At 31.8% G+C, this 26,084-nt stretch overlaps 3 protein-coding genes and 2 pseudogenes across 7 annotated transcripts in view; 1 reads left to right on the top strand and 4 right to left on the bottom strand.

The window, feature by feature from the left end:
• The window catches only part of LOC110427373 (receptor-like protein 13), a 9,113-nt gene extending 8,134 nt beyond the window's left edge, over nt 1–979 (bottom strand). Inside the window, exon 1 of the mRNA XM_021442863.2 lies at nt 944–979. The gene's annotated coding sequence lies outside the window, so the exon portion shown is untranslated. The remainder of the gene's footprint in view (nt 1–943) is intronic.
• Nucleotides 980–4,494: 3,515 nt separating this feature from the next.
• LOC110427325 (receptor-like protein 1) lies at nt 4,495–10,337 on the top strand (annotated as a pseudogene).
• Nucleotides 10,338–14,278: 3,941 nt separating this feature from the next.
• Nucleotides 14,279–15,143, bottom strand: LOC110427223 (triphosphate tunnel metalloenzyme 3 pseudogene; annotated as a pseudogene).
• Nucleotides 15,144–16,319: 1,176 nt separating this feature from the next.
• LOC110427198 (uncharacterized) lies at nt 16,320–18,360 on the bottom strand. 2 transcript variants are annotated; one of them, XM_021442653.2, is made up of 3 exons: nt 17,769–18,360; nt 16,995–17,563; nt 16,320–16,833 (listed from the first exon to the last, which is right to left on the bottom strand). In XM_021442653.2, exons 1-3 carry the CDS (start codon nt 17,800–17,802, stop codon nt 16,720–16,722), a joined length of 717 nt encoding a protein of 238 aa, XP_021298328.1. In that variant the 5' UTR covers nt 17,803–18,360; the 3' UTR covers nt 16,320–16,719. The 2 variants fall into 2 exon arrangements, with proteins under 2 accessions (XP_021298328.1, XP_021298327.1); XM_021442652.2 differs by having other exon boundaries at nt 16,321–16,833; nt 16,995–17,596.
• A 136-nt stretch (nt 18,361–18,496) lies between these two features.
• Nucleotides 18,497–23,577, bottom strand: LOC110427199 (uncharacterized). Of its 4 annotated transcripts, XM_021442658.2 has the most exons (8): nt 23,415–23,435; nt 23,232–23,284; nt 22,734–22,822; nt 22,516–22,640; nt 22,263–22,359; nt 21,956–22,065; nt 20,401–20,475; nt 18,497–18,724 (listed from the first exon to the last, which is right to left on the bottom strand). In XM_021442658.2, exons 3-8 carry the CDS (start codon nt 22,801–22,803, stop codon nt 18,674–18,676), a joined length of 528 nt encoding a protein of 175 aa, XP_021298333.1. In that variant the 5' UTR covers nt 22,804–22,822; nt 23,232–23,284; nt 23,415–23,435; the 3' UTR covers nt 18,497–18,673. The 4 variants fall into 4 exon arrangements, with proteins under 4 accessions (XP_021298333.1, XP_021298332.1, XP_021298330.1 ...); XM_021442657.2 differs by lacking the exons at nt 23,232–23,284; nt 23,415–23,435 and adding an exon at nt 23,520–23,577; XM_021442655.1 differs by lacking the exon at nt 23,232–23,284 and having other exon boundaries at nt 23,415–23,519.
• Nucleotides 23,578–26,084: the final 2,507 nt, after the last annotated feature.

Genomic DNA, 26,084 nt, shown 5'->3' with positions numbered 1-26,084 from the left:
ATTTATAGAAGGAATATATCATCCCTAATTAACTATTCTAATCAATTTTCGACAGAATTTCTTTATATTATTTTTCTATTTTTACACTTTGCACAAACTCGTCCTAAACCAGTGCTCCACATGTCTCATAGTACCCAAGTTCACTGAGCAAAACTGCAATCACTGAAATTATGATCTCTGTTCTCAACAAAGCAGCTAGAAATCCGGAAAGCACACAGCACTTGTACCCCAAAATAAACAAACTATCCAACTAGTCTTCTGATATGGTTACATAACAGGATCCAGCATTCTTCCTCAGTATCTTTTTTGACCAGCTATCGTCGCTTCTCACAAATTCTAAATGTAAGTGCTTGCAAAACAGCAATGTGATAAATCTTGTTAAGCCTTTTAAAATTGCACATGGAGTAATACTATGCAACCAAATTAGCAATCTTAGGACAACAAAGGAGCAAAGCCTGTTCCAGAGGAGAAGTTCCTATATTAGAAAACCTCAAATATTTTCTCCTTGAATCTCTTACACCTTGAACTTTTCGAAATTATTGTGACTGAAAACGAGGAATATATACAATTACAAAAAATTAGCAGAAATAGCAACTTATAATTCTGCATTACTGATCAATAAATTAGCAAATCATCAACTGCATGCTCGTTGTTCGGCACTGAGTCATGCAAATCAATGTGAGTATAACTAATGAAAATCTGACAATATCAGTCAAAGAAATGTTGAATCCAAATACAACTTTCTCTCAGATAAGATAAGCATCTCATAAGGTTAACTCTTGTCATGACAAGTAAGTCAAGTAATGAGAGAAACAATTTGTATATATTTCTATTTATCAGTCTTCAAAGGTTGTAAGTCAAGTAAGTCAACTTCTGAGTTCATGCTTAGCAAAAGTGTATTTCTATTTATAAGTCTTCGAGGATGTAAAGTATGAAAAGTTACCTTCAATCAAGATTGGAAAAGATAACACTCCTTGCAAGGAACGTTGGTTTCCCTCTGCCAATGAAATTTCATATCGGACATCATGTATTTCTATATATGATTTGGATCTAACTCGATGGTGTGGCTTGAACTACTGCGGAAATGGTAACTTTGAAGTTTATGTTATAATTTTGGGAGAAAGAGACTCTGTTTTATATCTCTTAAACGGAGATGATCAAAGAGAGAAGGCCACACTAGTTTCATTCATATTAAACAAATATATACACAGCTTCATTAACACAAATCATCAACAGACATAACACTTGTTAATACATGAGAAACAAGTGTAAAACATGCTTATCATGCTAACATGCACAGCTATATGTAGTGGTCTTCAACGTTAAGCAAGACACATACAAACATGCATGACGTCCAAGTGGATTGTCGCTTGTCATTTTGTCCTCTTGACACATGCAAGCATTAACTTCAACAGTTTAAACTATCATTAGTCAAAGATACACACGAAATGGTCGGTTTGATGTTTCCAGGAAAGTTAGAATACAATGGCCAAACTCCATAACTTGTAGTATTTGTGACTTATTCAACCTAAGATTGATTATTACTTGCCGAAAGAGTTGTCCTATAATTAGAAAGAAAGCTTACATACATGTATTGTCAATCCGTACAAAATGTGGGTTCCTGCTTGCATTCCCATTCCCCATTCAAGGGAACCATTATTCCTGAATTTGGGTGCAGTAGACTGGTGTGACCTGCAGGCAAGGGTCCTCTTTTGTAATCTTTGACTTTGCGAAACAAATCACATGCCTCACCCTAACTCTTTTGTTTTTGTTCGTAAACTTCAATGGACAACACTTGCAAAACTTTCAAACTCAAAATGATGACTGCTAAAATCAACAAAGGGAGAATTGACGAGTCTAGGCAACCCACTAACTTCGTCACCAGCAACCAAGGGAGAGACTGATGTTTCTCTTTGGGGTTGGCCGCGTCTTGTGGTGCAACTGACCCTTCCAATGGCTCGAAGCTCATTATGCTTGTTGGAAAGGATTGCAGGTCCAGCTAATCTTTGGGTCGTCTCATCGGGAGAGCTTTGCGTGCGACACCAAACCATGATAGTCTCATAGTATTTGTGAACAGAAACCTTATTTTTCCACAACTAATATTCAACAAACAGCTTTGCTTAGGGTCAATAATTTCCACAAAAATAGTGCCATAGAAGTCTGTAACACGTTCTCAGCTCTAGCTAGATTAGTTGTATCTAAGCCTCCTGTTTTGCAAAATGCAATTTCCCTCTAAGCAGCAGAACATATGGCCGTAGTCCACAAGCAAGAATCCACTAGACTAGATGCTACCACATTCAAAACACAAAAGCTTGTAACTAGAGAAAATTATTTCATCATTTTTTGAAGAAATTTACTAATGGAAATGCAATGACTGGAATGTAGTGGAAATAGTCATTGGTGTCAACTACATGTGCTTGGTGCCGAATTTATTGAAGGAATATTTTGTCAGTAATTAACTATTCTAATAAGTTTCCAACCAAATATTTTGTCGAAATTTTTTTATATTATTTTATTACTTTTATACTTTTATATCAAAGTAGTTAGCAGGTAGCAATCACGAAAATAAAAATTAGCAGATAGTAGCAAGTTAGAACATAATTTTCTTTAATTTTTTCTCAATTAGGAAGTCCAAAGAGAAAAATTAGGTATATTTAAATTTTAAAATTTGAATTCTCCTAAAGATAGGTATTGATACTTAGAAACCATCGAAAATTTTCATACCACTAAAAATAGATAGTTTCAATGATTTACTCTTTAATGCAATTGATAATTTATTTTGAAAATCATTTACATGAAAGATTTTTATAGTAAAGTTATAAATAATTTACACTTCCAAAAAAAGTTATAAGTAATTTATAAAATTAATATAAAATACTCCTAATTTAAAAAGTACTTAATTAAATATAAAATATTTTAAAAATCGACTAGACTAGGTGCTACCACAAACAAAAGACAAGCTTGTAACTAGAGAAAATTATTTCATCATTTTTTGAGGATTTGTTTTTTGAAATTTCATAATACATTAATCATAATAAAGATCTGTTGTTCACTTTTTTACGAGGGTTGTTCAAGGAAACTTATCAATGGAAATGCAATGATTGGAATGTAATCGAAATAGTCATTGGTGTCAACTACATTTGTTTGGTGCTGAATTTATCAAAGGAATGTTTTGTCAATAATTAACTATTTTAATCAATTTTCAATCAAATATTTAGTCAGAATTTTTTATTTTGTTTTATTATTTTTATACTTTTATATAAAAGTAGTTAGCAAGCAGCAATCACAAAAATAAAAACTAGCAGGTAGCAGCAAGTCAGAACATAATTTTCTTTAAATTTTTATTTTTTTTATCAATTAGGAAGTTCAAAGAGAAAATTAGGTATAGTTAAATTTTAAACTTTGAATTTTCCTAAAGATAGTTATTGATAGTTAGAAATTATTGAAACTTTTCATACCACTAAAAATAAATAGTTTCAATGAGTTACTTTTTATGCATTTGATAATTTATTTTGAAAATCATTTACATGAAAGATTTTTATAATAAAGTTATAAGTAATTTATAAAACTAGTACAAAATACTACTAAATTTAAAAGCACTTAATTAAATATAAAATATTTTAAAAATTATATAAAATTGTTTGGTAATTAGATATACTTGACATGATACAATATAATTATCTAATAGATAATATTATTTAGCATCAAAATTGTTTAATATAATTTTAAAATTATATTAGTTAGCATTACTATTAAATATTATTAATTAACTGAATATTTCATATTAAATAATGTTATTTGCTATTATTATTGATAAAAATAAATAGTTTAACCTGAGCAATTCAATAAATAATAGATTTAATATTATTAAATTATTAATGTTTAACAATATAATTTTCACTTTATTTGAGTTCTGTCCAAATACATTTGAATTAATTAACATTTATTTTGGTACAACTGGATTAATTAGTACTAATTATCCTTTAACTACTCTTGATTTTAAACTTTAGTGATGTCTGATTATAACTTGTAGCATATAGCTAGGGAAGCACAAGATATATCATGCACAGTGGAAGAGATTAGCTGCAAAGAGAATCAACTGCTTTGTTGGCCACCATTATTGAAAACAAGATGTAAAGTCATTATGTAAAGCAGCATGATTATTTAAAATATTTTCTTTCAAAAAGCGGGAAATTTCTTTCTCACTGAGATGAAATCTGTTGGAAGGAAGGAAGAAGAAACCTAAGTTTAAGAATTCCACTGCATGAACGCTCTTGTAAGAAGTCAAAAGAGCATGGAAAAAATTAGAAGCATACTTTCGGCAATGTCAACAAAACGTAGGAAACGGGGTGACGTGTCCTATTGAAAACATGAATAACGTTGAGGCTCCTTGGTGAGTTTTCTATATGTAAAGCTTGCACCAACATGAGATTTTCATCAGAAAATCCTAAATGGCTAAGTTGTTGTTGGTTCTCATCCTTTTAGCCCTAATCCATGGAGGAGAGGGTGAGTCTGTTACAATTCAAGGCATATGCCAAATCATCTTGCCCAGACAATGCAGACCATGTTCTCCCTTCATGGGTTGAGGATGATCCCGAGAGCGACTGTTGCCTGTGGGAGGGAGTCACATGTGCCAACCACACTGGTCACGTAATTGAGCTCTTGCTTGTCGATATTGTTGGCACGTCAGACTGTGGAGACAATAAACTATCTCTGCTTAACATATCTATATTCCAGCCATTTAAGGAGCTAAAGGTTCTTAATTTATCTAACAATTGGATTAATGGCTGGATTAATGAGGAGGAAGGTACGTTAGTATTTTATCAATAATTTATTTGACTTAATTAATCATGTAGTAATTAGTAATCCTAGGTAGTAATATATAATTAATTAATTGCTGGTTGTAGCAGCTTTTTGCAACTGGAACAACTGGAGACTTTAGATATATCCTATAAAGTGTTGTGGAATAGGAGCTCCCTATGGTTCTTCACCCACCTCACGTCTCTTAAGCATCTTAATCTTGCTGGAAATTGGATGGGAGGATCCTTTCCTGTCCAAGGTAGTACATGCATGATTTACATAATTATAATAATAAAAATAATAAAATACATGTACATACATATTTATTTTATAATTTACTATTTTAGTTTAATATTATTGCTATTATCAAATCAATCAAAAGAACAATATTGTACATGCAAGAATAACATTCACGTGTACAACATGCCAACATTTTCCTGCAGAGTCATCAGTTTCTGAAAATTTGGAGACGTTGGACTTAAGCTACAATTCGCTTGAAGGCTTTCTAACAATGCAGGGTAAGTGGACAAAAGGGTACAAATGCTTGAAATCTTCAGTAATTATTGAGTGGTATATCACAACGAGTCTATAATTAGATTGTTTATGACAACAAACTCAAATCGATATTGATGTGTTCCTTTCAACTATTTATTAATCAAATATGATTTTTAAAAAAAAAAAACAACTTCGATTGGCCATCATTAATTATTCTTTATAATTTCTCAAATCTACAAAATATTTCGAGGCTGAGTAAGTTGGAGTACCTCAATCTGAAGGATCCCTCTTTGATCAAGGTACACTGCTCTATATGTAACAAATATTAGTTTCACACAATTTTTGTCTCTTTATATTTTATTATTTAACCATCATATCGATATCATTATAATAATTTGAGTATGTACTTTTGTATTTGGTCACTTAAATATCTGTTACAAATTTAGGGGCATGATGCGTATAAATATGTTTTAAATTCTAACTATTGATTTGTTTAAAAATCATTAAGTACAAAATGCTGTGGAAGGATGTAAGGATGTAACCCCTTTTGTCATTTCTTTAAAAATTATATGTATATGTATATCATGCATAAATACTTGTTTTTATCTAATTTTATTTTATTACATATTTTTACATATTTTAGTATTTATCTATTTGCTATGTACATTTTCCTTATACCTAAAAGCTATTTCTTTAATCAAACATTTTATTTTGGAATTATTATTATTTATGTGTATATGTCTTATTACTCAATTTCTTTTTTTTTTAAATTTGCCTAACCTATTTTCTTTTGACAAACTATTCGTTTTCTTTTCCCATAAGTCTAATTTTTATGATTATATACATCTGCTTTTTATATTTTAGTTATATTCATCATTATTATGAGTTTCCTATTTTTCAAAATTTTAATTTTGCTATCTATTTATCATTATGAATATCATCATTTTTCATAGCCTTATACATTTTACAACAATACATTTCATTTATTCCTTCTTGTGTTTATTATTGTCATTAGTATTTTATTATTTTTTATATTTTTGTTTGATTCGTAATTAAGTTAATATATATTTTTATTTATTTAAAATTATAAATTTCTGAATTTATTTAAAATTAAAACCCTCCCATCATACTGATAGAGTCTTAATAAAAATCTTTAACTTTAAAAAATTTATTCGAAATTACGATTTCTCGAGATCCAAATGGACATCCCATTGTTGGTATAATTTGACATTTTCTCCATTAGTAATATTATATATATTTTGCCTACATATATGTCTTGCTTTCTTACCCATTAACTAAGTACTATTTCCTTTTCTTTATTTTATTATTATATTTTTTATACCTATTCTTATAACTAAAATTTTCCTTTTATATTTTAATTCACTATTATTATTATTATTTTATAACTGAACATTTATTTACTTTACATATATATTTCATCTACCTAAATACGTTTTTCTTTCAACTACATATTTATCTATTTCTATATTTATCATATTATTCTTTGTTTACCTTGAAAATAATTTTTAGATATTTCACTTTTTCCTTTCTTATACAGTCTTACGTCTATATTTATACATAGACATACTTTCTATTCATCATTTTTTTAACTTTATATGAATATCTATTTGCCTATTTATATATATTATTTTTATTTTATTTTATTTTCATTGTTTTACCTAGATCTTCCTATTTCAATAATTTCACCTCCTGTACCTTTAATATTAATGCTCCACAAACAGGTTCATTTTTATTATTTTATATATATTTCACATGCTGCCGACCCCTATTTCTTTCCTTCTTCTTTTTTTGCATTGCTTTGTTTTTTTTTTTTTGGAGATTTAAAGGTTTAGTTGTTGATTGTGGCTAGCTGTTTGGCTGGTAGAATAAAAGTTAGGATTTTTTTGGTTTAGCTGCTCTAGGAATTTCTAAGGTTTCCAGTGTTGATTGTGGCTAAGTGTTGAGCTCTTACTTGTCTAAATTGTCGGCACATCAGACTGTGGAGACAATATCCCATCTCCGCTTAACATATCTATATTCCAGCCATTGAAGGAGCTAAAGGTTCTTAATTTATCTAACAATCGGATTAATGGCTGGATTAATGAGGAGGAAGGTACGTTAGTATTTTATCAATAATTTATTTGACTTAATTAATCATGTAAGTAATTAATAATCCTAGGTAGTAATATATAAATAATTAATTTCAGGTTGTAGCAGCTTGTTGCGGCTGGAACAACTGGAGACTTTGGATCTATCTTATAACGAGTTGCCCAATACGAGTTCCCTATGGTTCTTGACCCACCTTACCTGTCTTAAGCATCTTAATCTTGCTGTAAATGGGATGGAAGGATCCTTTCCTATCCAAGGTACGTTTAAAGTATGAGATATGAAATATGTGCCAGAAAAAAAAACTGTATTTTCATGAAAAACATTAACATTAAGTAATTTTTATCAATAATTTATTTGACTTAATTTATTTTAATTTATGTTTGACAGATTTGAAGAGTTTAACAAGACTAGAGATATTAGATTTGGGAGGGAATAATATTGTTGGGAATATCCCTTCAAATCTGGGGAAACTAACTTCGCTCAAGGCATTATCCTTGACAAGGAATGCATTTAATGGCTCTTTACTGATTCCAGGTACATAATTTTTTTTTTTTGAAAAATGAGTTTTTATTAATAATAAGCTGGAATGCCATGAGGAGTCTTCAACGTTGAGATTTGGAGACTCCTGTTGGCATGCAAGTTATCATAAGAAAAGCCTGTTCTGAACAATTACAAAAAGAGCAGGTACACAATTAAATTACTTAAAAATTATATACTTATACATTAAGAGATCTTCTAATGATTTTCGTCAAAGTTACACCTTTCTCGGCCTTATGGCTAAGATGAAGGATATGGTCAAAGTTGAATTAGTTGAGAAATGTTTTTCATGTAAATGTCTCGTGAATAGGCTTGTTAATTATGGATAGAGATTAATTACACAAATTTCTTTCTTGTTACTAGGTTTATATGAACTAGAGAGACTTGAAGAGTTAGATCTTAGCAGTAATAGTTTTGAAGGGGATGATTCCACCATGCCTAAACAATATAAAATCTCTTCGGTCCATCGATCTTAGTGATAACCATTTCGAAGGTTCATTCACAATTAGGTCGCTTGCAAATCACTCTAAGCTTTAGACAATGGCACTCACTTGTGATGGCGACAAATTAAAGATCCAAGATGTTGAATATTTAGATCAAAATCCATTGTTGTGGCAGTTAAAGTTACTGAAACTCTCCAACTGTGATCTGAAAACATCAACTAAGAGTAGTTGATCTCTCTCACAATATGTTGAATGGGTACATTCCCTACTTGGTTACTTGAAAACAACACTGAGTTAGAGTTTTTAAATCTAAGGAACAACTCTTTTGTGGGTCAGGAAATGACTTAAGTGGGCGACTTCAAGAAGATTTTGGAACCATACCCTCAAATTCAAGATACATTAATTTGTCCAATAATCATCTCGAAGGTGATCTCCCATCCTCAATCTGTCCCCCTAGAAATAAGTTGGAGGCGTTGGATTTGTCTTACAACAACTTCAAAGGATAAGTACCCAAGAAGTTAGTAACATGTTGCACCAACTTGAAATTCCTATTGCTGTCAAATAATAAATTTCGAGGTGATATATTTTCTGCCCACTACTTTAGTTTGGGTAGTTTAGCGTACTTGGACTTGAGTAACTACCGGTTCACAGGAAGTTTAGCGAACAATGTGACACTTTCCCTCTGGATGTATCTTTTGGATATTAGCAACAATTATATGACAGCTGAAATTCTTGATTGGATTTGGAACTTAACATTTATAGGGGTGCTTTCTCTGCGAAGGAATTCTTTTAAAGGCCACTTTCCGTGCAAAGAGCCATTTGTATCTGTGGAGTACTTGGACCTTTTCTACAACAATCTTTCTGGGCCGTTGCCTTGTGGCTTTGACCAAAGTTTAAAGCTACTGACTTTGGAAGGGAATAGATTCTACGGACCCATGCCAAGTGCTCTTCTCAATTTCTCGGCTTTGGAGGTGTTGAATCTTAAAGACAACAAATTGACTGGCAGCATTCCGGACTTTATTGGCAGAGTAAGCAGCTTGCGAATTCTCTCGTTCGGACATAATTATTTGGGAGGTTTAATTCCAAAGAAGTTGTGTAATCAATTGGAAAACATAACCATCTTGGATCTTTCTAACAACCATTTTTCTGGACCAATACCTCTATGCTTCTCCAATATCACCTTCGGGAAGATCAAGCAAATTGAGTAGTGATCAAAGTCATTCCCTTCTAGAAGATACTGCTGATAGGTTCATGGGCCCATCGGTATACCAAAAATATGCATATTTGGAAAATTTTATTCTCTTGGAAAACATCCCGAGGAGAAAATTTGATGTGTGTGACATAAAATATTTGATGTTAGGACTTGATTTGTCATGCAACAATCTAGGGGGACAAATTCCTTCGGCATTGGGAAATCTATTCTCAATCCACTCGCTGAACTTATCTCACAACGGGTTGGTGGGATCCATCCCAACTTCTTTCTCAAACCTTACAAACTTAGAAAGTTTGGACCTTTCCTTTAACCATTTGAGTGGGCAAATCCCTGCGGAGCTTACCAACCTGATGTTTTTAGAAGTCTTCAATGTGACAGGCAACAATTTATCTGGCAAAATTCCAGATACGAAGCAATTCCCAACATTTGAAGAGAGTAGTCATAAAGAAAATCCATTGCTTTGTGGACTGCCATTAAACAAAAATTGCACTGAGACACCACACTCGTCAATGGTTTCTTTAGATGAAACTGATGGGAAATGGTTTGAAGTTGATTCTACCGTCTTCTATGCAACTTTTGTTGTGACATATATCATGCTTTTGCAAGGGTTCGTGTCTGTTCTCTCTATCAACCCTCGCTGGCGAAGGAGATGGTTCCTTTTTGTTGAGCATTGTGTGTATTCTAGCTATTATTTTGCTTATGACACTCTTCGAAAATTGTCAACCAAATTCTGGAATTAGCTATCTTCTGCCTATTAGCTCTATTTGTAATCTCCGCAAGTGTCCTTGTCTATGCCTAGAAATAATGGAAACTCTTTGGGGTTCAAATTAGCAAACAACTAGAATGTTATCCGTGCACTATGCTGAAGACAGTCAGTGTTTATATATATATTATCCCTAAACCTTCATTATAATTAAAATTTATAAACAACAAATTTCAAAATTAAAAAAAAAAAATCTTGGCACGGCAGGGAAAAACAACAATTTTCAATGCAAAACATTCTATGATTCATCCTAAAACCTTATCCTTACAGCAAATAACGGAATCTAAAATAAGAAACATAAATTGTATTCATGGTATTTGGCTTTTTGGGCTTTGTGGCTATATCATCATATTTATAATTACAGTAAAAGGAAATAATACTACTTGATATATATATATATATATATATATATATTATAGCCCAAAAATATTAAGCAAAAAAAATACCAGATAAGCTATTAATTATAACTAAAATAAATAAAAACTGTATAATATACGGCTAGATTTCATTGGCAACACCTGGGCAAGCTCTGATTCAAGAAAGGAAGCCTAGCCCATGCCACTCAATACAATACTAAAATTCCCTATTGATTTGCTCAATATTCATTGCTTGTTGGTCCATACAAAATTACAATGTCCTGGTTTGGCTTTATATAAATCTATGGCCAGAATGAAGAAGAAATTAAGCTTTCTGAAAGTATCTGGGCGTATTAAGCTTCGGTGTTCGGAATTTTAGAGTTTAGGGTTGGAGTATTTTGGGGAGATCATATAATTTCCTAACTCTATTCTAATCCTAGATATTAGTGAATTACCTTTCTAGATGTTTAGTAACTTAGTCCATACTAAAGCCCAAAGCATACGAACTGATGTCTCTACAATGTGACTTTGCCTTGTAGGAATAATCTTGTTTTGGTTCGAGAGACAAAATCTGGAAGATTTCTAATTACTCAAAGTAGAAAGCATGAACAGGGGAATGCGAAGAAACAATTTTTCACTTAGATGAAAGCTCCAATTATAAAAATTTTAATTGATAATATTCATAATCCTAATTTGCTGGTGGATTGTGTTTATAGAAGTAGTGGTGGCAATAGTTGTGGTTGTTGGTGGAGTGATTTTTTAAATGAATGATTGCTGTAAATGACTCTGTTATGCAACAAAAAACAGAGATGAACAGAGGGTATAAAGTTAACACACTCATTACATTGAAGAAAGCCAACAAATATTACATATAGCTTAGAACTACAAACAAAAGAACATAACCACCTGCTGAAACGTGGTTTACAAATGTTAGTTAAAAAACTGAACATAAAAACATCCATAATCCCATATATATATTCGATTTCTTTAAGAAAAAAAACAGAGTGGCGAATTCAAGATTTTATATGAGGAGTGGCTAAAGAATAATGGATCGGGTCAATAATTTGATTTAGAGTATAAAATTAATCATTTTTGAAATAATTAAATTATAACATAAAATTTTATTAACAATTTAATTATAAATTCTCATATTCATCAATATAAATAGACATAAAATAGAAAGAAAAATTAACATTAGAGTTTCATCTTATGTATCATAAGCTGTGCTTAATGTGTTTTTATACTTTTAAACTCATCTATGACTAAATCCGTATCAATGGTCATAACAATCACTTTGTGTCTATTTAATTTGAAAAAATAAGATAAGATTACTAAAATTTTTTAAATATTTTAATTATATTCTTGTTCAGTTTTTCATGTTAACTATGATATATTGCATAAGTATTCAAATCAAATCAATAGATTATAAGAAAAATTAAAATAAAAAATTATATTCTTAGGCAGTTAAGCAATGCATCTTTTATTTCATAGAACCATAACATATTATATACAATAATACAAAATATTATAGTATTAAATACTATTATATACTATTAAATATTATTAATTAACTGAATATTTCATATTAAATAATGTTATTTATTATTAACATATAAAAGATATAGTTTAACCTGAGTAATTCAATAAATAATAGCTTTAATATTAACAACATCGTTTCCACTTTATCAAACAATACCAAAATTTGAGTTCTGTCACTTTATATTTGAATTAATTAATATTTGTTTGGTACAACTGAATTAATTAATACTAATAATCCTTTAAGCTACTCCTTGATTTTAAAGTTTAGTGATGTCTGATTATAACTTGTACCATATGAGGAAGGACGAGATATTATGAACAGTGGAAGACATTTGCTGCAAAGAAAATCAACTGCTTTGTTGGCCGCCATTATAGAAAACAAGATGCAATGTCATTAGTCATTGAGAACCCACTCTTCTGAAAATTGCTCCTTGAAGAAATTGGAGACTTTGTCTGTGGAGCAAGGTATACATGACCTAGAAACGTCCACATATTTTCTCTAGGAAGAGGTACCAACCATTACGGGCATAAGGGGTTCACCTTCTTTCAATGGCGTGTCTATTAGCTTCTATATCAAGGAAAACTGGGCCAAGATAGAGGGGGCAAATATGGAATAGAAGATCTATTGGAGCAAGACCAATGTGATCAGTGTGGCAAGAATCATATATATGCAGGGAAGCAGAGAAACCCCTCTGGAGGCTGGTCTGGCAGGTTTATCACTCCCATACAGGGAGCTTCTGCATTGATCTTGTTTCCAATCTTTAAATTTGCCGAATGGTATTTTTGTTTTGGTAATTGAGATAGGCTGTTTGAGCAAGGAAAGTCACAGCCAATTAGCCATAAAATATAGACTCGGGGAAGACAAGCTAATGCAAGATTGGGTTACAACAACCAAATTTAATCACATAAGGAGATGCAGCAATAGGATACTAGAATGCAACAGAGAAAATTTCAGCTCAAAACCAATGACAAAAGCCAGTATGCTACAAATCTATACCACGAAGAAAAAAGGATGAGAGAAATAAGATTCTTGTTTGACCATTTTATTCTTCAGAACAGATACAGGGAAGAATGAACCAATCTTACAGTTCCTAATATAATTCTTATCCCAAAACAAGTAGGGACAGGATTTCTAAACTACACTTGATATGACTTTTAAAATTGTTTCAGCATCTACATCTCTGCAATAGCAAGAATGAGTATGATGTTTTGATTCTGCATAAGCTGTAAGGAAAAGCAGCTCAAGAAAGCTTCACAATAAGAAAGCTAATAGTGTTGCCTCTATGCTTTGCACAAACTCGTCCTAAATCAGTACTCCACATTTCTCCTAGCACCTAAGTTCACTGAGCAAAACTGCAATCACTGAAATTATGATCTCTGGTCTCAACCAAGCAGCCAGAAATCCAGAAAGCACACAGCACTTGCACGCCAAAATAGACAAACTATCCAACTAGTCTTCTGATATGGTTACATAACAGGATCCAGCATTCTTCCTCAGTATCTTTTTTGACCAGCTATCGTCACTTCTCACAAATTCTAAATGTAAGTGCTTGCAAAACATTAATTTGATGAATCTTATTAAGCCTTCTAAAATTGCACATGGAGTAATATTATGCAACCAAATTAGCAATCTTAAGGCAACAAAGGAGCATGGCATGTTCCAGAGGAAAAGTTCCTATATCAGAAAACCTCAAATATTTCTCCTTGAATCTCTTATACCTTGAACTTTTCGAAATTATTGTGACTGAAAACAAGGAATATATACTATTAAAAAAAATTAGCAGAAATAGCAACTTATAATTCTATATTACTGATCAATAAATTAGCAAATCATCAACTGCTTGCTCATTGTTCGGCACTGAGTCATGCAAATCAATGTGAGTATAACTGATGAAAATCTGACAATATCAGTCAAAAAAATGTTGAATTAAAATACAACTTTCTCTCAGATAAGCATAACTCTTGTCATGACAAGTAAGTCGAGTAATGAAAGAAACAATATGTATCCACAACCCAAGTAAAATGAGAACAAATTCCAACTGATTGGTGAGTAAATTCCACATAAACATAAATTGTAATACACAATGGATAAAAAAATAGCACAAATTCTCAAAATTTACTATCAAAAACTAATATTTATGCAAATACATTACTTTTCCACTCCACTCATGTGGGCAACTTCCCTGACAAGAAAACCGCATACTTGTTAACATCAGAGTACTCATAATCAATCCCATTTTCCTCCAACAACCCTTCAATCAGCTTCTTATCACGTTCAGGCTCTTTACTTTCACACTCAATCTCATAACTAACACCAAAATCATATAAAGTTTCATCAAGCTCCAACTTCAGCCCTTTCCAATCATAAACCCCCCTCACATTCTTAAACCCTCCCAAGCAAACCAACTCGTCGGCCCCAAATTCTCCCTTCACTCTTTTCATTATCTGGGAAGAGCTTGTCCAGTGCAACAAACCTCCTGGGTTGGCCAAGAAAGAGCGGGCGAGTGATGGGTCGATGGGCTCTTCGTGTTCCTCGACTTGACTAATGCCTTGGGAGAGTTTGGGATTGGATTTGAGGGAGAGGATGGAGTAAGAGTCGAGGTTGTAGAAGCGAAGACGGAGGGCGGCGTTGTTGGAAGCCAGAGTGGTTTTTGGGGTGTCGAAGAAGATGTTTTCTTGGATGAGAGTTTTCGTGTGGAAACCGGAGAGGAGATTAGACAGTTTCTGGTGAGAGTTGGAGTTTAGGAGCCGGAGCTTTACTTCCACTTCCATTTGGGTATGGGAGTTGAGGGTGAAGTTGGAAACTTGGGTACTAGGATTGATTTGGGGTAGTTTTGTTTTGATCCATGCTCCGGGGAACAGGCTTTTCCACATCGTTGGGGTGGGTGTGATGTAACGTATCATCGAGTTGGGTTTAGTTTAGTTTAGTTTAGTTTCGTTTTAGCCTCAAGATTGGTGGATACTGGATAAGATGCTCTAGAATAAGTGCTAATGGGGAGTGTCCCAGGCCCGAGTCGCATGCACTTGGCAGAGTTCTCATATCCTCCTTTCATATTGATCTTTAAAGAGCACTCTTCGAAAATCTTTTCATTTCTTCTTTTTCATTTTTCATTTTTCATTTTGAGACATATTTGGTTGAGGCATAGACGTGTGGTTTTCATATACTGAGGATAAAGGGTTAGTTGAATTTCATCTAGACAATTTTTCAACTTTTAACGAGATAATAAAATGATTAAAATATTTTAAAAGTCTCTATATTAAAGTATTTTTTTAATTTAATCTCAATAGTAAAAATCATGATATTTTAATTTTTTTTATTTTAAAAATTATTTTAATTTAATCTTTTTAATATTTTTCGTTTAAATTGGTGTTGACGTTAATATTAACGTAACATCAAATGCTAACGTGTCATATGAAATGGATTTTAATTGTTGACGTGACAATATTATACCACAATTCGAATTTTAATGTTGACGTGGTATTGTTTTGTAACTTTAACACATTAACGAGGTCATGTCACATCATTTTTTATACTGACGTGACAATGTCACATTACATTTCAAGTTTGAGTTGCTGATATGACAATATCACGTTATCTTTTATATTTGAATTATTACATGACACGTTAAGGAATTGACACATGACAGTATCATGAGGCTAAAAGATGATGCTCTTATTCTTCAAAACATTATGTACTCTAGCAAGTATATCAAGACATTTACCACCACATCTAAGCCTTTACTTATAGTTATATATTATTTGTGTTTCTTTTTTTTTTTTTCTCTGTTTTTCTTTCTTATTTTTTTCTTTTTTTCTCTAAAACTGCATCATTTTTTAACTTTCTTTTATAGAGAAAAAGGTTTCAAAAGATATTTATAATTAAAGTTTTCAAGAACGTAAAAGACTTCAAAATAACGTATTTGACTAAGGCATAGATGTGCGGTTTTCATACACGAAGATAAGGGGTTAGTTGAATTTAATCTAAACAATTTTTTAATTTTTTACGAGATAATAAAATATATAAAAACATCGTTTAAATAATAAAATACATCTCTAGATTTTTAAAGATCGTTGAAGATGCCTCATATATCATGCAACTCTTTCGATCACTAGACCCTACCTCCATTTGAGTCGTTTTTAGGGGAGCCGTTACTAACCATCCTCGATTGGCATGCAATGACTCACTCTCGTTGCGGAAGCAGTTCACCGACATCCGCCCTAAGAGCCAATCTTTCTTCCGAGGTTATGGATTTATTTTACCTGACTTCCTTTACATACATTGTTTCATTTGCCAAAGGTTGTTCACCTTTGAGACCTGATGCAGGTTCTAGGAGAAATTTGGGGGAAATCTTAAATTAAATTCATTGTTACTTCTGTCATAGAGTTTCTTAAGATTGGAAACTACTTGAGCATATCAGTCATGATAGTTGATGAAATGTAAATTGATCTACACAACAATTAACTCTAAGTAGATGTGTAACACTGATCAAGAATCGCTAATATATTGGCCTTAGGATCTTCAGAACCTTGATTTTCCAACTGAAGTTGTGACACACCGCTCGACTCGGTTCCTCCACCCTGTTTAACACCGTGGGAATCAAAATCACTGTCAATTAGATGGTTTCCATGTTTATTGTGAAAGGAAGGTAGTGCTACCATGCCATTAAAAAACAGCGATAAACTGACAATGCCATATTCAATATGAATTCATGTATATATTGGTTCTCAAAATGCAATACCTTAGAAGGTTTGAGGATCAAAGATCCATAGCTGGATCTGTGTCCATCCTCTTCATCTTTATGGTGGAGGCTGTAGTGTTGCAGTGTCTGAAACAGATGACATATTTCGTTAACCAATTCTTTCCTTTCCATGGCTGTCTCTAAGAGTGCTAGCTTCATTATTTCATTTTCTTCTTCAAGGATCTTCAATCGTGTGTTCAGTTGTTCAGCTTCACTAGCCTGCAGTACAACTCCCTTACCTTTACAAAAGCTGCTGCAGATCTTACTTCTTGGATAACTTGGGACTCGAGATACCTCTTTCGAACTTGAAGCCCCTTCATTCTTAAACTTGAAAATTGACTGGTTGCTAGTTGTTGTATGCTTGTTACTGCTTGCTGCTGCCTTGAAATTCTTGAACTCTAATAACTTCTTTCTTGAAGAATCCAATTCCATCTCAGATGAAACAAGTTCTATCTTCTTCCTTGCTAGAATTTCTTGCAGAAGCTTACTGGAATTTGAACTTTGGGTTTCAAATATGTTGGATGCTCGACCCTGGTCTATCAGTTTACAAAGGACGGAAACAACACTTTCTGTGAAATAAGCAAGCACATAGGTGAGCAATCCTGAAAGGCAACATAAAGGTTAGGGAAAATAACATTAGAAAAAGTTTAGTAATAGACTGCTTTATGGCATGTATTTTTAGCAATTCTCTTCACGAATAACTTCACCAAGTGTGAATGTACAACCATCATAGTAAATGGAGAACATGATAGATTAGTGATGATGGTTACTTACCAGAGAGAGAAATGTCTAAGGACATGGAGATCATTTTTCAAAAGAATGTTTCCCTTTTGCTTGTCTTCTAAGAGAGTTTGCAACTGCAGCAAGGAGAGTGTGCATCAGAAGACATAGTTTCATTTGAGAGGTCGTTCTTTGCTTTTGAGTTTTTCAGAAAGAGTGGCAGAGAAGTTAACAAGAAATTGCCAAGCACTTGCAAGGGGAATGTCACACTCTCATAATTTGTCCCAGTTACCGCAGGTGAGCAATGTCGGCATCGTTTAACTGGAAGTTATATGGTCGGCAATTTAAAGAGGAATTTTGGTTCTATTCAAGCACAAGATTTGGCCTGACTGCTTGTAGCTTACGAGTTACATCTATAGGACCACAGACATCTGGGTAATTACCCCTACTTCTCCCTCATGGTTCTATCCCAACCATAAACAAAACCCGACGTCCAACTTATCGAGCATTCTTAGCCATCAGATGGTGTCAATTACCATGACTTTGTCATATGATTTTTCAGGAGAGAGTTCAAACAACCTGTTGGTTTCGTTACATCCGGTCCAGTCTGAAATCATGAGCCTTCATACTGTTCAACTATACAGTTCTCTCAATTGCCCAAGAAAGTGCAATCACTCAAATAGGTAAAGCATGTGATGGAGAAGCAGGACAAGGAAACATGAACCTTGAACTGCTAAATCACGCATCTAAGAGACTTGAAAACTTTCGAAGATACACAACCATTTACAGAAACTGAACTTATTTTTAATACATATGTGGCTAATTATTTATTGTCACTGAGGTTAGGAACATGGTATGGGTGTATTTATGTATGCCTAAAATGTGTTTCTCTACTATGAATTATGATGCATGCAATTATTCGTCTCCAGTCATCCAGGGGAAAGACTGCATGAATTAGCTTAATCAACAGGAACTTCAACCTCCATTTTAAGTCCAGAACTCCCAAAAACCTGTGCCAGATACAAAGCAACGACAATTAAAATATCCATATTTGAAGGAAAGAAGATTATTTAAGCAAAACCAAAACAACAAGTGAAACCTAGGTCAGAAATACAACGATTGCATAATATCATCTAAATTAGGATGGTCGTGCAAACAGGAGTAACCCTGCTTCTCAACAGTAATTCGAAGCTATACCATAAAAAGAGCTTTGGCAATGTTATAACGAGCAGATCACCATAGACCCTTCTAAATGTTTCTTAAATCACATCAGAATTCCAGCATTTTTGCTTAATTGCAAAAGATGTAAACATTCTTGAACTCCTCTGCTCTTATCAGAAGAGCAAAATTATTGGGTTCCTTATACACTGTCATCTCTAGTTGTTAGTCAATTGATCCCATAGATGTACATTACAACATCATATGAATTTGTTGCTCATTGCAGAAAGATGGCAACATTGAAGCTTCAATTAACCTCCCCTTATATCTCAAGTGTCAGACTGTCAGCTTCCTTTTACACAGCCATCGTCCAGGCTTAAGTCACTCAACCCATAGACACCTTCAAAAATGTTGGCAAAAACAGAAAAGAAAATCTAGTCCCCATAATGCTAAGAACTCATATTTTCTATTTTGATCAACAGAAAATGTAACTTAAAGTATAAAACAACTTGAACTTGGCATAGTAGTTGTTGCTTTTTATCTAATGTAACGTCAAGGTCCCAGATTCAATGCTCTCTCCCCACTTGGTTTCGTTCAATTGTACCAGAGAGAGAAAGAGGAAGAGAGATGTCAAGCATAGAACCCAAAGTTGTATAGTCAAAAGCAAGAAGATATCCAGTAACTTGGGTCTCTACTTCTAAATCCTTACTGCCAAAGAATCAATCAAGAGAATGCAAAATGATTTAAGTTTTATTTAGGCAAGGAATTCTAGCCTAGGGTTGGTATATTAGTAAGTACATCTGATACAAAGTAAGGCAACTAAAAACAAAATAATCAGGAAAATTTTACTTAAAACTGATTTTTACTGGAATTCATCCACCAAGTAAGCATATCATTTATAAGAAAAATGGAAATTTCTCCCTGATTCTGTTCTATTATAAGCATCCAACACAATGTAAGGAAAATGGAAATGGATTAGGAAACAACTTATAAGTATTGTTCTCTTCCTGTGGTTTAAGGATGCTTCACATAACTATGCATCAAAATATAGAAGTGGTTCAGCCCTTCCAAGACTTATAAGCCTGGCTTCCTTGGCATGATTGTTGAAAGCTGCTTAAGGCTATTGAGATTGTATCATGTGATTGTGTTCTCATGATAATGCAACAAGAAGAAACTGACGTATTTCAGTTGCTCTTGAGTTCTTAAGCCAGTCATCTGGATTTGTGGAATTTTAAGTTAAAATGATTAATACCTTATGAAATGGATCATCCTGGGTTCCATTGTCTAAAAAATATGAGATTACCATTGTACAATTGTGACTATAACTAGAGAGAGAGACACACACACACACAGAGACAGAGACAGAGAGAGAGAGAGAAAGGAAACAGAACAGACAAGCCATCTCAATATTGTCAGCCAGGAATGGTAGAAAAGCCATTTGAATATAGTTAGCCGGGGATGGAAAGAAGTTTTTTATAAGATTTCTTAATGAATAGTTATAATAAATATAAGATAGAATGTAAAGTACCTTAATGAAGTCATCCAACATTAGGTAAGAGTCCCTTGAGTAACCTGCTTCTTTCAAAAGTTGGGTCAAGACTTGCTGCAAGAGAAAGAACAAAAGGGCAATGTGTTCTGTTATACTCCACTCAAATCTATGTAACCATGTGATTTTCTCAAGGAACAGATGCATAAAATAACTGGCTTAAACTATGATGCAGTTATTCTTTGTAATGATCCAAGGTATGGTTAATGAAAATAACTCAGAGAGACAGAGACAACAAAAGATAGGATGCTATCCTTAGAAACTACAGAACAAACTATCCCATTTAAAAGTAATCTTATAGCCAAATTTGTGAGACTAAATTGAAATGGAAATATCTAATTCTATAAATTACAGAATAATGTTGGACATTTGAAAATCTTATATATATAGCATGCATTAGAAATCTTAATCATGCACTACTTAACGGCGACAGCCAAAGAGACTTATATGATGCAAACCACTAAATGACTGATACATCTTTGATCATCAGATTTTCATATCTTTCATGAAATCAGAGTTGGCTGGGCTTATAAACTAAAGCAGGCATATTCATCAACAGCCTCAATCTAAAACACTGAGAAATCTGAGTTAAAAAACATTAAATTATTTCTTTCAAATGTTTAATCAGTCAACTTCTGCAATATAATTATTCTTATGAGGGGTTTTTGTTAGATAACTAAAGAAAACTATTCAAGTCTGAAATATAGCCCAATTAAAAGAATCTTCTCATCAGTTTAAAGGCCATTTCAAATTAAACTAATAATGAAGATGCTCATGACTTATAAAGATAAAATGAGAACAGAATGTGCAGCTACAATAATTCTTTTGAATCCTTTCTTTCTCCAAAATAGATTGACTGAATGTGAAAATCAATCAAACCAATCATGTAAAAGCCTTTACGAAGATTCCTTAACACACTGGTTATTCACAGAAAAAGAGAGTCATCTGCTTTCAAAAGAAAATAAAGAAATTTTAAGGGAGCCTACGGATCAGTTTGTTCTTTTTTTACTCCATAGGTGGGCAGAATGATCCATTATTTCTTTTTTCCTTTTTCTGGTAGATAGTCAAAAAACCAACTGGGTTCAATTCCTACAATGAGATCCACTTAAGATAAAAAATTGTAGAAAATTAACAATAACTTTCTTTCTCCTCTTCCAAGTTATTTGAATTCAGATAAAAAAGAATAAGTAACATATTTTATTACACACAGACTAATTTGAATTTCTGCACCATGATTATCCTCTTATTGTTGCTTATTCCATGACAGGTATTTTCATTTATCATTTCCAACATAATGCAATATTGCTAACAAAAATGATAAGAGATGTTTTAATTGTCATTTAGTATGCAAAACAGCAAGGGTGTACTCAATTATCTCATCATGTATAGTATCAGTAAAATCAAATAGGTCAATTTATGCATAATGGTTATGCGAATATGCACATGTATGCTGACAGTCACCTCCACATCTCTTCTTTTTTATTTTTAGGAAATAATGATGAAACAAGTACCAATAGGTAAAAGTCCTTGGTTTTACCTCTCTTTGGTCATTGGAAATATATGAACCAGACAACTCACGCAACACTTCGAGTATGTCATTGAAAGACACCTTTCCATTCCCATCAGAATCATACACTTTGAAGATAACTGAGACAGAAAATAAATACTAACATTAAATAACTTCAAAACATTTGAACAACTTTAATGAGCCAGAGAAATATAAAAAAAGGCAACCCAAAAAGAAATCATCCATAACCCTTTACTTTTTGACCATTGATTCAATATTCAATTGCATCCAAACCAAAAAAATCGATCAATCTACAGAAAAGTCGGTGAAGACTCACGTTGAATTTTCTGCTCTATACTTGCTTTGGCAGTAAAAGCTGACAAGAAGGCTACAAAGTCCTTAAAGTTCAAACCATCCACCATCTTAAGCAGCCTCTGTAAGCAACAAATCCAAGAGATCAATAAAAGAAACTCAAACCTTCACGTAAAACTCTAAGACAGCACACAAGCATTATCATTCAAGCATGAATTTATAGTCAAATCCCAGAATTCAATTAATTACTCCAAAAACAACTCAACTCGAAAGACTACCTGAGAGAGAGGATTCATAGCAAACTCTGGAACCGATAAGAACTCATCAGCAGATATAAATCCCTTTGCATTTCTATCTAACTGGCAAAACCTTTGATACAATGAAACAATTTCTTGCTGAGAGACTGCATCCCCACAGCCAGAACACATCAAAATTTGGATTAGAGAACAACCAAATGGAAGAACCAGTCCAGAAAAGAAAGCATATAGAAACCTACATAGATTATGGCAGTAGTCTTGAACTTCTTCAATATCATATTGAGTTAGCATTGATGAAGCATTCCCCATTGCGTCTCACTAATAAAATCTACAAATTGTTAAGCAAACAAAGAAAAACCCACTATTCAGTATCCCTAAATAACCAAACACCATCAATCAGAATTCAAATTACGTACACTTTGATTGGTAGAAAGAACCAAAAGGTTGAACTGGAGATGCGCATGCAATAAATTAAGCATAAAAATAGCATTAATTGGCTAACTTTAACTGGGTAATTCTCACTATGAGAATATACTACTACTACTTTAGACTAACCAAAAAAAAAGAACAGAGAGAACCCATTAATCATTAGCCCAAGATAACCAAACACATCAATCAGAACCTCAATTACCTTTAAAAAAATTCACTTTTCCGATGAACTGAAAGAAAAACAAAACCATGCACTATTTGGTTCCAGAGAAACAGTAGGAAACTAAAAGAAAATAAAAACTTCGCACCCGAGGTGGTCAGGCAACAGAGCTTCGGCCAACTTGAACTGAAAAAAAATATTCTTTTCCGTGGAAACAATCCAGCATAAAACAAAAAGAATCAATACCCTTTTAATGTTTTCTTAGCAACCAAACCGAATACCCGTTTAAGTGAAAAAAAAAAGGTCATGAAAAAGGAAAAGAAAGAATTACCCGAGAAAAAGAAAAGGACAAAGCTAAAGTTGGGAAATGGTTGAAACTTGGAAGGAAAGAAGGAAGGATAGGGATGAAGAAATGGAGGAGAGTGCAGCAACTCACCTTGTCAACATCGAAACTCCTAATAGGACAGCAAATCTTCCGTTCGTACTTGGTGCTCTTCAATGAGGAATTTATGTTCTTTTTTGGGCCCACATCATCTGCATTGATTTCATCTATTCTTTTTTAATTTATTTATAATTTAATACAACAATATTTGTACTCAAACATTAATTTAAATTTTTAATTTATTAATTAGAATGATCTTTTCCTATTTAAAAAAAAAAAACTCAAATCTCTCTAATTAAAAATTAGATTGGAATACTTCTTATTGATAGGTTCACACTTGAATTTCATTTAGCTTGCATTGAAGTTTTTGTTCTTTGTTTACTACTATTTCAATTTGATTTGATTTTTTTTTCATATATTATGATACAAATTTAAGCCGAAGCATACGCAAAAGATTTTATTTATTTGTTTAATATTATGTCTCAATGACTTAGAATTAAAAATATATTTTATTTATTTTTAGATGTAATTTAATTTGATACTTGTAATGACACAAGAAAACTTAATCATATAGAAAGTTGTGTATTAAACTTGTTGTCATTTGTTAACTATATGCACCCATAAGCTAGGTAACAAATCCAAGCTAAAGTTAAAATTCAATATGTATTCTTTCATACTAAGTTTGGGTTAATGTACTTTTGGTTATTTAAAAACTTATTTTTTTAATTTTTTATTGCAATTAATGATTGATTAATTGTGATAAGATAAAATGACATTTATTATTATATATTACATAACACTGATGTGATATACTAATATATTATAGTAGATGATAATGTACCATGCTGATTTTACATTATGATATGAGTAGATCATGTGACATTTTTACATTCCACATCAACATTATATAAATATAAAATAATAAATGATATTTTGACTAATGATAGCTAATATAAAAATTTAATTGCATGCAATAAAAGAATAAATAAATATTTTTTTAATAATTTAAAATTTTTTTAAAATATTAAAAAAAAAAGAAGAGAAATTTACAGAGATAGTTGTTTTTATTAGGGGTCAGCAAATGAGTCAATTAGGTGATTTGGTCCATCATATCTAAGAACCAAATTTATCAAACATTTTTAGAAAAATGACCGAACATAAAATTGGTTTGGTCAACTTGGTTTTGGACCAATGGATTAAATTTATCATTTTTTTACAAATTATAATATTAAAACTTATAAACTTCATCAATAATTATAAAATATATAAATTATGTATAAATTAAATATATGCATATATATAATATATTATTTTATTATATATATGAAATTAATGACACAACTTATATGTTATAATAATTTAATTTTTATATCAAAGTTTGTATAAATAATAACTAATTATAAACAGTATATTTTAAAAATTAAAGCAATAACTAATAAAATTATTAAGTGTAATCATATAAATAAGTCTATTATAAATTATAGTATTGTTTACGTATAAATTAAATATATGTATATGTATAATATATTACTTTATTATGTATATATGAAATTAATGATATAATTTTTATATTATAATATTTTATAGAAAAATTTATATAAATAATAACTAACTATAAATAATATTTTATAAAAATTAAAGTGATAATTAAGAAGATTATTAAATATAATCATATAAATAAAGTTTATTATAAGTTATAGTAATGCTTATATATAAATTAAATATATATAATATTCATACAATTTTATATATATATTCATAACATTTTATATTACGAACCATTACCAAAGTGTAATAATTACAATATATTAATATATAGAATATTTACTATCATATATTATAATATTAACATATAAGTTATATAATTTAAAATATATAACTTGTAGTTTCATATTACTATAAATTATAAATAAATATGTAATTAAAATTAAATTACTATGATTATGATTTGCATACATACATATAATAAATTAATATATTTAAAATATATTATTTATTATATTTACTATCAATTCTTCTTTTTATATATAAAAAGTATTATATATATTAATATATATAATATATTAAAAATAATTGGGCTTAGAACAATTATTGAACCATATATATTGGGCCTTAGAACAAAGTCCAAATCATTTTGTAAGTGAAGAAAGTCTCAATTATGCTACAAAATCCTTAAAGAGGCAAAACTTGGGCTGATAGGGGTAGGTTCTTTGGTTTTGAAGAAAATCAAAGGAATTAATATCAAGGGCAAATTGTGATATTATATGGAAAAGTAAGGTTGATTATACATTTTATTGGTTATATTTTTCATAGCAAGTGGGGGTGAATGGGAGAGAAAGATAATGAAGAAGCCAGAATGGTCACAGTCAGGAGCTTTCAAACAAATTAATGAGTAAAACAGCTCAACTGATGGACTTATCTGCTTTTGAACATAGCACCAGTATCATCCAACAAAGAGCTTTGTCAACATGGAAAGGATCCAAAGCTGCCTTGGAAAAGCAAACTTAAACATATCTTTAACAATTCTAGCAACAGTTTGACAACCATAGAAGCTAACATCAATGAGGATGCTGACCAGAAACAATCCTCCTTTATACCTGAAAAACAAGAACTATGCTC

The sequence above is a fragment of the Theobroma umbraticum genome, unplaced genomic scaffold, assembly GCF_002168275.2.
Source record: "Theobroma umbraticum cultivar Fairchild unplaced genomic scaffold, ASM216827v3 scaffold_228.0, whole genome shotgun sequence".
NCBI classification, from domain to species: domain Eukaryota; kingdom Viridiplantae; phylum Streptophyta; class Magnoliopsida; order Malvales; family Malvaceae; genus Theobroma; species Theobroma umbraticum.
This window is presented reverse-complemented; position numbering and strand designations above follow the sequence as displayed.

Excerpts from the sequence above, each read along its gene's own strand:
- LOC110427199 (XM_021442657.2), bottom strand. The coding sequence starts at position 22,803 with ATGGGGAATGCTTCATCAATGCTAACTCAATATGATATTGAAGAAGTT. Across the intron at positions 22,641-22,733 it reads AGACTACTGCCATAATCTAT|TCTCTCAGCAAGAAATTGTT; the intron begins GTAGGTTTCTAT and ends GTGGGGATGCAG. Across the intron at positions 18,725-20,400 it reads TGTTGGATGACTTCATTAAG|GTTTTTGGGAGTTCTGGACT; the intron begins GTACTTTACATT and ends TATCTGGCACAG.
- LOC110427198 (XM_021442652.2), bottom strand. The coding sequence starts at position 17,802 with ATGATCTCCATGTCCTTAGACATTTCTCTCTCTG. Across the intron at positions 17,597-17,768 it reads CTTAGACATTTCTCTCTCTG|GATTGCTCACCTATGTGCTT; the intron begins GTAAGTAACCAT and ends GTTGCCTTTCAG. Across the intron at positions 16,834-16,994 it reads TGATCCTCAAACCTTCTAAG|GGTGGAGGAACCGAGTCGAG; the intron begins GTATTGCATTTT and ends GGTGTTAAACAG.